The 13257-nt window shown below is 37.3% G+C and overlaps 1 protein-coding gene across 1 annotated transcript in view; it reads left to right on the forward strand.

Annotated features, from left to right (window-relative positions):
* Positions 1-3458: 3458 nt before the first annotated feature.
* wwc1 (WW and C2 domain containing 1) overlaps positions 3459-13257 on the forward strand; it is a 59552-nt gene continuing 49753 nt past the window's right edge. Inside the window, exon 1 of the mRNA XM_042499794.2 lies at positions 3459-4473. Within this exon, the coding sequence (XP_042355728.2) occupies positions 4355-4473 (119 nt within the window). The 5' untranslated portion in view covers positions 3459-4354. The remainder of the gene's footprint in view (positions 4474-13257) is intronic.

The raw sequence follows: 13257 nt of genomic DNA on the forward strand, positions 1-13257 counted from the left end.
GTGTCCCGCTTTTGAATTTTTAGAGTGACCAACATTTGATATTCACACAAATACACTGGACTTTATCGGCCTATATTGATCTAAAACATGCCTGGATGGGATCTTTTAACCCTTTTCCCTTGCAAAAAAAAAAATGAGGGCAGTGTCAGTTCTTCTGGAATCCTTTATTCTGAACTCAAGGCCCAGATATTACAAATGCGTACACAGACAGAGGACAGTATAGTTTGAGCTTCGCTGATCTTTTGGCCCCTGGAGCGGATGGAGGTTATGTGCCTTGCTCATTATGCATAATGGTAGTCGTATTGAGGGAGGGGAAGGGGCTTTTATATTTGGGGTTCAAACCAGCCAATATTCAACCTTAAATTTCTTTTCACCATTGTAATTCATATTCAGACTGCTTTAGCAGCTGATTTGTATTGTGTTCTAGTTTTACAAAACGCTGTAGGAAAGAGAACTGAAGTTTGGTCATTCAACATTACGTCCACACAGGTCTTCATTGCCACTGATGATCCTTACATACATGCATACTTTGGAAAGCTGTGGACTTGTCACATATGAAAGCTTTTTTCAGCACTAAGACAAAATGAACCCCTCAGCAAAAGTATATTGTCCAACTAATAAGTAATTTTGCCTTGACACCCTAGAAAACTGGCATAGTTTCGCTGACTTTAAAGGGAAGTTTGGCCTAGTGAAGGAAAATAAGAAAGCCTAGTTCGCAGAAATGAATTGACACTCACACATGTTAAATTGTAAGCATGCTGATTCTGTAGTTAGTCTAAACAACAATATGCAACCTATGTCTTCCAATAATAGACCCCTACTTTAAAAATGTATCACGCGCGTTCAAGTGCCAATTTTTAGTAATAATATTTCCGATAGGACGCGAATGCATCAGCAGCACCCCGCCCCGCCGCCGGCCTGCAGGTGAGCGCGTGCAGTCGAAAGCACAACAGCTGCAATTTGTGAGCTGAGACACCTAAACTGCACCTGTCAGTCTGTCAGACTGCAGAAGAAGCAGCTGATGGATAAACAGTGTGGACCTGCCCGATCAGATCGAAGTTCTCACGATACGAAAGGCTTCAGTGAGTCTTTCTCCATCCATGAGAGGAGAGTGAGGTGAAGTGCTCCATCTAGAGTCAAGTGGGCCTATTAGTTAAAGTTCATGTTTGGTGTTTAATTGGCTTGACGAACATCATCTGTTTTCTAACTCAGCCAACAAAAACTCCTCAACAGGAAACTTTCTGAAAACTTGTGCTATTTCATATACTTACCACACATCTGGAAAAAGTAGGTCTATTTAAGCCTATGTATAATCAGGAAAATATATTTAAATTATTAGGTTAAAGTAAAAAAAAAAAAAGCTCAATGCAGAAAAATATCCCCTGTAATTGTTTAACTATTTTGTAGGCTATTATTTTATTTATTTTTGTATTACTCGCGATTACTGTAAATGGAGGCATTTACTGTTGTAGTTGGTCAAACAAATTTTAATTAGCCAACTATACCATATTTTATGTTTAAGTATTTTTGAATATAAGATTGCAATATACAGAATAATTGTGTGAAATAAATGAGATGAAAGTACAATATTTTCCTCTCAAATGTGGTCTGTTGGGGTTGAAGTAAAGTATAATGATATCAGCTACTCAAATATTGCACAATTACAAGGCCTGCTCAAGATCAGTATTGTTTGGCTATTTATGACATTTATTTATTAATGATTTTCTAATAAAAATAGAAAAAATAGAATAATTAATAATGGAAAAAAATAAATGTCATAAATCATCTGGAAAATAAAAGCAGTTTTCCAGACATATATCCATTACCGCAAGCAACCCTCAGATCAAGTAAAAACAAACTGCAGACACATTTGCAATCACAATTGGTGACACCTTTTGAGGGATGTCGTATTACTTTTCAAATGCCATTCACTGACCATCATTGCATTATTTTTATATAAAGATATAATTACTCAAGAAACATATTAGAGTGAGAACACGTAGGTTTTACACCAACATAGAATTTTAAAAACCTTCAACTCCATAATTTATTTCAGAAGCAGGACCTGTATGTCGACTGAACTTTGTATCATGATTAATGTAATTATTTTCCTTAATTTGAGCATTTAGGTAATCAATGTGTTTTTGAAGTTCGGAAACACATAGATTACAAGATGCCTCTTGTAATACACATCAGACCAGGTGCTATTTTCCCCCCTAAATTAATGTGTGACCTTCAAAACAAATGATGTGATTTCTTAAGTGTCAGGACACTGGATTTTCCTCCCAAGTTAAATCAAAGTCAGACCACAAGTCCCTATGATTCAGCCTGTAAAACATACCTAAGGTCAGTGATCATTTCTCAGCGCTTAACAGATCCATTCAGCAGTTCAACACATCTACCTCTAGAGAGCACTGTAGGCTTGAAAGTTTGTCAATACAGGTACCTATGAAAGCCAGTACATTACTAACCATAAAACACTACATTTATATGAAAATAAATAAGTATATATCAAGGAGATGAATTGAACAGAAATCAGAGCAGTCAAATTATATAGAATTACCACAGCCACATGGAAACTAAAAGAAAATGCAACAGACTAATCAATTTAACTATGAAAAATGAAATACAAACAGCAAAGACAAAAGTGACAGCCCCAACCATGTCACTGCACAAACATAGGAGAAGATGCATGACATTTGACCTCTTGCAGATTGTCATCAATAGGAAAACTGCAGTCAATTCAGTGAAAATGTAATAATAATTTAAAAAACAAACAAAAACAGTAAATAATATAATAATAAATAATAATAAATGCAGTAAACATGAAAATAATAGTTACAATAGTATAATTAGACATAATCAAGACAGAATAAAATAATTAATAACAACAATAATTATAAAAATAATAATAATAACAATATTATTATTGTTATTGTTATTGTTATTGTTGTCATAATAACAATGAGTGTGTATAGCACCTTTCATATAAGAAATGCAGCCCAACATGCTTTACAACAAAGATATTACATGCACCCAGTCCTTCACATGACATGGAAAACATAGAGACATAATAAAACCCGCTTGTAAAAATAATCATCATAATAGAATACAGATAATGTATCTTAGCATGGATAAAACCAACTTGATATATTGAGTAAGCGGAATATAAAAATAAGGATAAAAATAGAAGGCACAGCTAGAAATGGAGTGTATAAAATGCATAAAATGAAGCAAAATACAAGAGTGTGTAAGTGCAAACAAAATGCAAAGCAGTTAAGTCAGAGCTAGTTAAATACTAAAGTGAAGAGATACATTTTTAGTTTTCCCTTAAAAATAAATAAATGATATTTGGAATGCTAATATTGTAACCGGAAGTCTTATTTTGCTGTCTGAATTTGTAAACAAGGATTTTATTTTGAAATGATAGCCGGAAGCCATCGCGAGTGCATGTAACTTGTCAGCGGTCGACCGGCCGAAGTGATCGGGACTACGGGAAAGACTTTACCGCCGCTGCCGCCCCTTCCCTCCCGCCCGGTTTGAAATGAATAATCTAACTAAATAACACGCAGGTTTCTCGCGGATTCACCGGATTTTAACGGCAGTGGATTCAGTCGCTACTTTCTTCTCACAGCGGTGTTCACAGTGTTCGTTACCCCGCGGCTGGCGGCTAGCATCGGTTACTGCTGCTAAACATGGTGGCCTGTCGGCAAGGAGAAGAAACGAGTCCAGTTTGGGGATTTTAGAGGATTTTTAAAGGCACTTGGACGCTTCTCTCTGTGAAACACCGCTGCTCTGGACACATTATCGCCCTCCTTTTCAGCTTTATTGGGAGGTTTACGGACTTCGACGTGAGGCTGCCTTTCTGTTTACGTTGAAACACTTGCAGCAGCAGACCGTCCGTGTTTGGTGGACCGTGGATAATTCTTCAAAAGTTGCTATCCAGGCCGCCTCAAAGTTTATCACCCGATTTTGGAAAACTTGCAAATCATGCTCTTACAACTGGAAAAACACGCCATATAGCAACAGTTTTGTGTTTTTGTGTTTATATGACGGATGACTCGACACTCGTCTAGAGATGCAGTGGTGCACCAGTGCAGCCTGTTGGAACTACTTTATCATCTGAGTTACTTCTACCAGTCCCCCCATAGAGGTCTGATTCCTTGTTAATCTGTGGATTATTATGGATTATTATTTTTATTATGGCCTAATCCAAACCGCATCAGACCGGGAATTTTCGGAATAACTGCCGATACTGTTGATTATGATGGTGATGATGACAGAGAAAAGCGATGGTTTTCCTTCGTTATGATTTTGAGTAGAGAGGAGTTAATTACATGGGGACTCGCCTGACATGCCAAGGACGGAGTTGCCACTACCTGAGGGTTGGGAGGAAGCCAGAGACTTTGATGGCAAAGTCTATTACATTGACCACATTAACCAGTGCACCAGCTGGATCGACCCCAGAGACAGGTAGGAGCGTGTGTGTGTGTGTGTGTGTGTGTGTGTGTGATATTGTATTTCCAATGAATAAGATAATGAACTTTCACCTCCTGCAGATAATCATCACGCACCAAACTGCAAACATCTAATTGAAATAAATCACCTGTCCTTTTAAAGTAACATGTGGGATTTATGCATATCGTTTTGAGGACTAAAGGAGATTCATAGGCCAAATACAGTAAACATTCATGTCAGGTTATATATACATATTACAAATCAGCAAATTAGTGATGAATAAATAAAAAAGATGCATTTTGGTCCCCTGTTCATCAACAATGCACATACATGATTATTTCTATTAATATAAATCATTATGTCAACAAAGAGCAAATTAGTGTGTTGCAGTGACCCCATACCAACAGTTGGAAATAATTATTTATGTCCATCACTGTGGCTGATCGAAATCTGTCATCCACTTAAAAGATTACCATTTGCTTGTTTTTTTGGCTGGTAAGTGAAGTAAATTTAGCAGCCACTTGCATTATTTACCAGCATTTGGCTGGTGCTAATTTCCAACACTACATAACCCAAATTCTATTCAAAGAGTTTATGAAATGATTTTAAGATACTCTGCATTTGCTTTCAATAAATGTAATTTTGTTTATCCTACCAAAAATAGATATGGTACCTAATAGTTGCTCCTGCTCAGGGAACTGTTGCGAGCAGCAGTGTCGTAGATTCCCATTAGCTGAAACTTCATGAGAACAAGGGGAAATAATAGCTGCCAAAAAGACTCAAAGAAAGCAGAAATAATTTCTTGAATGCAGTTGTTGTCCCTAACTCTGATTAATACCTAAAAATACATAATGCCAGTTCCAAACACACAACACCCTTTCTTGGCAGACTGTTTTGGGATAAAGATGCTGAATCAGACTGCTTTTTAAACCCATGTTTAACTTAATTATCCCTGAGACTAGTATGACGGTCACTTAGCCTGATGACCTGTAACATCCCTATGTCAAACTATAGGACACATGTCGAGCCGTAAACAATGTCACAAAAACATTTGCACATACTTAAAGACATCTTCATGTAGTCTGTTTTGTATGTGATCATCAGACTTTTTTTCAGTTGTGACAACCTCCTAACACTCAATGAAGTCTTATCTTAAATGAAGGTCTTTATCTTCATCACACTTCGTCTCCAGGCCTCTTGTACAAGTATTATTACTTGTTATTTATTACTTAACCTTCTTGTCACTACTTATGGCAGCAAAGTTTTGGTACAATGCCCTTGTTAGGCAAAATGTGACGTAAATTGCTGACATAATACTGAGTTTCCTCCTGGTGACAAGCAGTACATACTGTCAGCTGGTTAATTACTTTGTGTGTTTTCTCTAAGTTATTTACAAAAATGTGCAGGATTGACCTTGGAGGTGGGGCGTTTACATGGATCACTGGACAGTGACAACCTTTTTGCACCGACACTATGGCAGAGACTTAATGCTTAATGCTTAAAATAATTGACACAACTGAGGAAATGAGAGTAAGAAATCCACTTGTGACATTTGCACAAGAAAAAGTGTTGTTTTAGGTGTAATTTGAATGAGTGTAACACAGTTAGCCCAAGACTGGAAACAGCTTTGAGTGAGAGTGATGAGCGGCAGAATGGCAGAGGAGAAATCTTAATGAGATCTCAGGTAGTAAACTTTTCTGCAGAAGCGATGCCTGTTTTCATAACTGCAGTGTTTTCTAATTTGAATTCAACCTTGAAGCTGGTCGACATCTTTAAATGGATGCGTCTAGAAGATATTGGGAATGAAAAACAAGGTGTTCCTTCTCACAGCGTGCTCTGTTCATAAAGGGCTGTCTCATTAGGCTTGAAATGGGAGATGGGGAATAAACAGAGGGCAGGTCTTTTTCACTCCTGTTCAAATCAGTAGAGAAAAAACATGTAAGATTCACAGAACAAAATGACTCAGTGCCCTTAAGAAGTATCCCAGATTATACACTCAGAGATGGGAATGGAGTTAAGTTATTTTCGCTATGGTTATGTTGCATATTTTGGCTGATTGGATTTGTTATTTACACCTTGATGTGTTTAAGTTCACATTTTTAAGTCCTGTATTACTTTTCATAGGAACATATCTCACAGGCATAAATTGACGCGTTAAAGCATCAAACCACTAACCCATCCCTACCACTTCAGTACTAATCTTGTTTATACCACCATGCAGTAGCGCACCATAAGTGTTATGTTTTCTGCATCTTAGCCAGCCTTTAGTTGTACATTTATTTAATTGTTGTGTGAAAAAAAAAATAAACTTCCAAGTACCTAAAACTTAAAATGTGTCATCCGTCATGGTGACTATCTCATTGCTTTTATGTTTTTGGTCAGTTTACACTACCATTATACATGAATGCAGCCGTGAGTTCTCTTGAGCATTCAAGGATGCTTCAATGGAAAACATTTCTGAAGTATGTTGTCAAGGGAACATGATGTTCACTCTGATGGATGACTTACAGCATCACAAGCAAGTTTTTGCAAGTTGTTTTTCTTGCTATACGAATGAATGTTAGTCATACAATATAAGACCATAAGACTTTCGAATGGGAGCATCTGTAACTAAAGGCAATTTCCCCTCAGGGATCAATAAAGTATTTCTGATTCTGATTCTGAAAAATAAATAGAAGCCAATGGCTACCCAGAAGGTTTAAAACCGTAGTTAAAATAAATGGAAGACGATGGCTGCCTTAAGGTTGACAGCCATAGTAAAAATAAATGGAAGCCAATGGCTGCCCAGTTGAAAATTGTAGCAAAATGGATGAAAACCTGTGGCTGCTCAGAAGGTCGAGAACCATCTTAAAGTGAAAGAAAGCCAGTGACTGCCTGGAGTGTTGAACACCACACTGAAAGAGATGGAAGCCAATGGCTGTAAAGTATACACAATTAGGAGTCAATGTTTGTAAAAATGCAAATTCATAATATACGTAATTTACGGCTTTATTCTTGTGTGATTTGAGTTTTTGGTCATTTTCTACTAACTTTCTCTCTGCTTTTGGACATTTGGAATGTGAAGATAACAGTCTCACCACAATGTCTGTTTAGCAGCTTTTTTGGTACTTCCAATCATATCACATCACTTTGACTTTAAAGACTTTTTAGGGTATTTTGCCCTACTTGGAAAGTGAGATAATTGATTGGACACTGCATTGTGAAAGAGACAGTATCTCAGTTTTTGCATTAATTGCACAATTTCTACAAATGTATTTCATGCCATAGTGATCACTACTGGTGTTTTTTATTGAGCATAAGAGGTGAGCAGCACTTTTTTTGTCATAAAGTGAGATTTAGTGTTTAAAAATAACTTACTAAAATACATACTAAATAAGTGATGGATTTTGTTTCATAAGAAACTCGATAAATTATGGTGGAATTGAGGTAAAGATTTCTCTAAAGTATTAAAAATACTTAATACTTCACTTGGTTTGTTAAAACAAATGCTTTTTGGTCCCAAACCAGAAAGGCATTTCTTTTTTGCATTTCAGGTACTAGATTACCAGAGTTATTTCCTTCTTTGCTGTGTTTCTCCCAGGGTACATTTTGCTTCATTACATTCCTGTAATTACAAATCAGGTCTGGAGGTGTGAGTTACCTTTTTTTTCTTCTCTCCCTCTTATAGAAATCCATCAGTGTAATAGGCTTAGAGTGCAAAGCACGCAGCACTACAAGACAGAGTCCTACTTGTACAAAAACGCAGTGTAGAGGGGAGAGCAGATTTTCACGGGGGACTCGTTTTTCATCTTTACCAGTTACTTAAGACCCCTCGGACTTTGACACTAAATCCCTTTAATGGCTTATGTCTGGAATTCTGGAGGCTTATGGGTTGTTTTTTTCTTTTCTGTGTGGCAGTTTTGTGAGAGAGAACACACAGAATCTTTACTTATTGCATTAGGTTTACTCTTGGTCTGTATTTTACATGTTTTACTAATGTAGCTGATGCTGTTATCCAGGCTGACAATGAACCAGCTGTACAGTAAGCTTCCTTAGCCATCAAAACGATATATCAACAATATCAGTACTTAGTGAGGATGACAATTTATTGACAATCGATTAATTGGTCGTTAGAATTGAATCAAAGGTGAAATTCAACCGACTATTCAATAGGCTATGCAGTGCTGTCGGAGGACATGCAATATGTTGCTGTGAGCTTTGATTTAGGAAAAATAGCAGTTGGTATTATTTGGAATAGTAACGTTTTTGTGTTTGTTGTGATTATTCCATCCTTAATTTTACCAATAATCGTTTAAGGAAAGTATTTAAGATTTGCAACCCTAGTCCTTAGTTGTGTTATCGTGTCATTTATCAGTTAACTGTCTGGAAAATGTTAAAAAGTAGCATTTGGAAACCTGTTTCAGTGTTCATATTGTAGAAGCAGGATAAGGGTTTTTGGCACAACAACACACCTTCTACCAAATTGCACGGGCAAGGGAAATAAATCAAAAGATAATGCTGCCTTACAATGGTCAGATCATTTTAAGTACATTGATTGTCAGATATTTATTTCACTGTATTAATTACATCCCCATTTGGTCATTTTATTTGTAGCAGTTTCTCATTTAAATATCCAGGCGATTTACTGTATCATACATCTCTAAAGCCCACTCATAATATGCTTATTGGATCATGTCTGATGTGGTAGACTCGTCATTCTGTTCACTTGATCAGTCATGTTTTGGTTCAGTCACTGATATGATGTGATGATGGTCATTGTGCCATAAATCATCAGTAGTGGCACACAGAGCAATGGAATTGAAGTGTAAATATGTGACAAGATAACAAGCAACATGAAAAATAATAGATGGAAGTAGTTTGGTCTGTTTAGGATCTAACATTGTGTTGTGCACAGTCATGTATTGGTTGTAGGCTTCGATTTATTTTGACTTTTTGTGAAAAAAGAAAGACTCGTCTCTGTAGTTGCAGTTTCACAGGAGGCAGGTGGAATCAAGACTTTCTCCTTTTGGTGAAACTCCTCTGGTTACTTTAAACTTAGATTCATTGAGGCAGCGGGAAAGAGTAGAAAATGTCCCAAACAAAGTCCTTTAAAACACACACTCACACATTCCTGATACACACGACGTGAAGGACTGAGGAGCATGCAGGCTCGCCAACCAAAGGCCCGATTCATCTGGAATCCCTTTCACTGCTTGCCAAGGTGTGCAAGGTCAAAGTGCAGCCCTGAAAACAGTTAACTAGGATCTGAGCAGAGGCTGGCTCACACACTGCTGCAGTGTAGTTTTCTTTAATACCTAACCAACCATCTTATAAATTATTTATATGTGGCAGCTCACAGCAGAAGCATTAATATACATCTGAAATGTTTGCCCAAACTGACACAGTATACTGAATACTGCTGAAATGTATAGTCAGACAACAGATGTTGGTGGTGCTCCTCTCCATATAAATAACACATTTTCACAAAGTTTTTGTTCTTATGGGAAAAAATAAAAGCTACTCTGTCTGCACATGTACATTCTTCATTTATTCTTCTACTAAGGGCATATCTGATTCTATCCATTCCCTTAAACTAATGCTTAAACAATTTGTTAATTAATGGGTTTTTCATGAAATATATACCCATTTGCCAGCCTTTCGTTTCCAGTTTTGTTTATTTTTTTTTCCATTTTCCCACATTCCTGTTAACTTTTCATGAACTCAGAAGTTAAGTGTAACACTAAAAATGATTATATCTCCAAAATTCACAGCTGTTAGGCTTACATCCAATCAATATTGTACAGATAAGTCATTTAAGATTAATTAGATGACTATTTCAGTATTTGATTCAATAGTTTATGTAAAGCAGTGCTGAAAGTTTAACAACTGATGATACTGTGGGCTCAGGGTGCTTGCACTTGTTCTTACACTAAAGGATTTTATAGACTAAACATTAATAACAACTTATCAAAAAATAATTCATTAATCAAATATGGAAGTAATCAATAGTTACAGCCCTAAAATGAATCAAGGATCGCACATCCAGCCGTAAGCTGCCACTGCATGAACATGTCTGTTTTTGTGACGTGTCACTCAGTCACAGACAAATATTTCGGGTCTTTTCTGTGCTGTCGTATTACTGAGTATCTGACATCATCTGCTCTATGCTTTGGATTAAAGTGTCAGCAAATACTTTTCTACCTGTTCAGCCTCAGAAACTTAAATTTTTGGTATTTTCATAATGCTATGACCCACAGAGAGGTAGCATGAGTGCAGAAAGTGAAGCTTCAATTTCTACATCACAAGGGTTTTGAGGCCGCTCAGATCTGGTTTGAAATGAGCCTGGATGACAAGAAAGAGAAGATTTCAGAGAAGTAAACAGAAACATAAAAGAAATTTAAGGTCCAGTTAGCTTTGAATGTTCTGCTTTAGTCACATGAAAACCTTCCCAGTATAGTACGCGCTTTAGGAATGAAGACAGACAACAAGCCTCATTTTGACACTGATGTGTGTGTGTGTGTGTGTGTGTGTGTGTGTGTGTGTGTGTGTGTGTGTGTGTGTGTGTGTGTGTGTGTGTGTGTGTGTGTGTGTGTGTGTGTGGTGTGTGTGTGTGTGTAAAACTCGTCCTGCCGGGGGCCCTCCAGAGGAAGAATCACAAATATCTGATGTTCTTTATTTGAATATCTCATGTACCTGCAGCCCTACAGGAGTGCCACATTGTGGTGCTGATTTATTTTCCTTCTCCGTGCAACTTTGCAGTAGGTGAAGTTGCACCGTAAACCCTCACCCTTCTTTGAAATAATGTATTAGAGCCATATTTTAAAAAAGTACATTTTTTACTTTTTTACTTTTCATTGTCATTACTGTTTTTTACACTTCTGAAATTATGACAAAAAAAAAGCCATTAAAAAAAATATATAACAAGACAGTCTGTTTGTGAATCTGACAGTCACATTTAAAAGTTTGCCATGGGCTCTTAAAACTTACTCATCATATTAAGATTTCTGCCGAACTTCAAAAGAACTGCAATAAGGAAATAAATAAACAAAACAAAAAGTGGAACAAGAACAGGAAATCTCTGGATGTTTTTTAAAGGCACTGGCCAATGTTGAATATGTAGCCCTTATAAATTCTTCAGAGTGCAATATCATCCATCCACCCTTGCATGACGCATTGCATACATGTCGTCAGGTGAAAGGAATGTTATCTGGTTTAACACGCCGTCACTTTTATGAGGGTAATGTGCAGAAAGACTGAGGCAGATCTCTGCTGTAATTTGTCTTTTTTATGATAAATTCTTCTTTTATTGGGAAGCTTTGTCAGTTAAGCATAATGGATTACGCTATGAGGGTGAAAGAAGAGTGTGTGTGTGTGTGTGTGTGTGTGTGTGTGTGTGTGTGTGTGTGTGTGTGTGTGTGTGTGTGTGTGTGTGTGTGTGTGTGTGTGTGTGTGTGTGCGCGTGTGAGAGATTGTGACTGTTGGACCTTGAGCATGTAGTTGGAAGCCTCGTAACTTGACTTAAGGAATTTATACACCACTCCAATGAACGTTTCTCTGCATCACCATCTGAGTCACCGTTCAGATATGCAGCCCGCCTTCCTGTGTGTTTGCACTCTGCCGCACGCTTTGTCAGTTTGCATTAGAGCACCAGGGCCCGCCTGGCTGTTTACCTTGGTATGTGAAACCTGGGGGTGTGTGTACTTGGCTTTTGCTGTTATTGGGCTTTAAAGGCCAATATCATATTGATATCCCACAAATTCATTTTTGACTTTGATGCCAAAACATCACAAGAATTCAGTGTTTTCCTCTGAGAGTTTTAGTCTCAGATAAGCTTCTTAAAAAACATGCAGACCATCATGTGACACTCTCCACTGAAGCCCATACTTATTAATTGGTAGGTTTAGCTGTTATATAAGGCAGAGTTACCCACTCTGGACATAAGTGGGTGAATAAAGATCTAAATTACGTCAGTTTAAAATCTGTTATTGCCTCATAAATGTGGCTAATTTGTGGTAGAAAAACTCCAGTACAGAGAAAATAAAATGTAACTGTGGGTGTTTTTATTTGTAATAAACCAGGTTGTAGTTTGTTTGACCCTAAACACAAGTCAGTATGCTTTTTGTGCGTGTATGTTTTCATCAGTAAGACTTGACTAACCTGCCATGAAACCTCGTATGAGCGACATTGCATTGCTTGGACTGGTCAATGAGCAGCATGCTGTCAGTCCACATGGATGCCTGGAAACTTTGCAAGTCGTCCATGTGACAGAAAGCTGTTCATCTGATCAATCTGATGTTAAAGATATCAGCCTCAAAGTCCTCAGTGATGGCTGTTTGGAAGCAATAGGACCAACGCCTCCCAGATATTTTGATATTCAGCATTCTGACTTCAGATTATTCTGTCGGTTGCTTTCATGACATGAACACATTTTTCAAAATGATTTTATTGGTATAACCCAAATCTCAAATAAGCCTCAGAGACCTTTACCCTATCCTTAGATTGCTGACTGTCCAGTCACAGACAGCAATGGTGCCAACACTGGTTTTATCAAGATCAAATAACCAGGAGGGAGGAATCATGCAATTTGGAAAATGATACAAATATATGGAATAATGCAAATTAAAAAATAAACACTGACAGCTGTGTGCAGACAGTGGGAAAATATTTAGTCTAAAACATTGGTTCTTACTCGGGATGTCCTGATCGCTGATACCGAATTGCGATCTGATACTTGTTTTTACCTGGATAATACAGCTGCACAGTGCACACTTCAAGTTCTTTAAAGTTATTAAAATTCATCCAGTGTGTGTGCTTGATAGT

Source organism: Plectropomus leopardus, chromosome 15 (genome assembly GCF_026936395.1).
Source record: "Plectropomus leopardus strain MGB_pleo_1.0 chromosome 15, ASM2693639v1, whole genome shotgun sequence".
Classification (NCBI taxonomy): Eukaryota; Metazoa; Chordata; class Actinopteri; order Perciformes; family Serranidae; genus Plectropomus; species Plectropomus leopardus.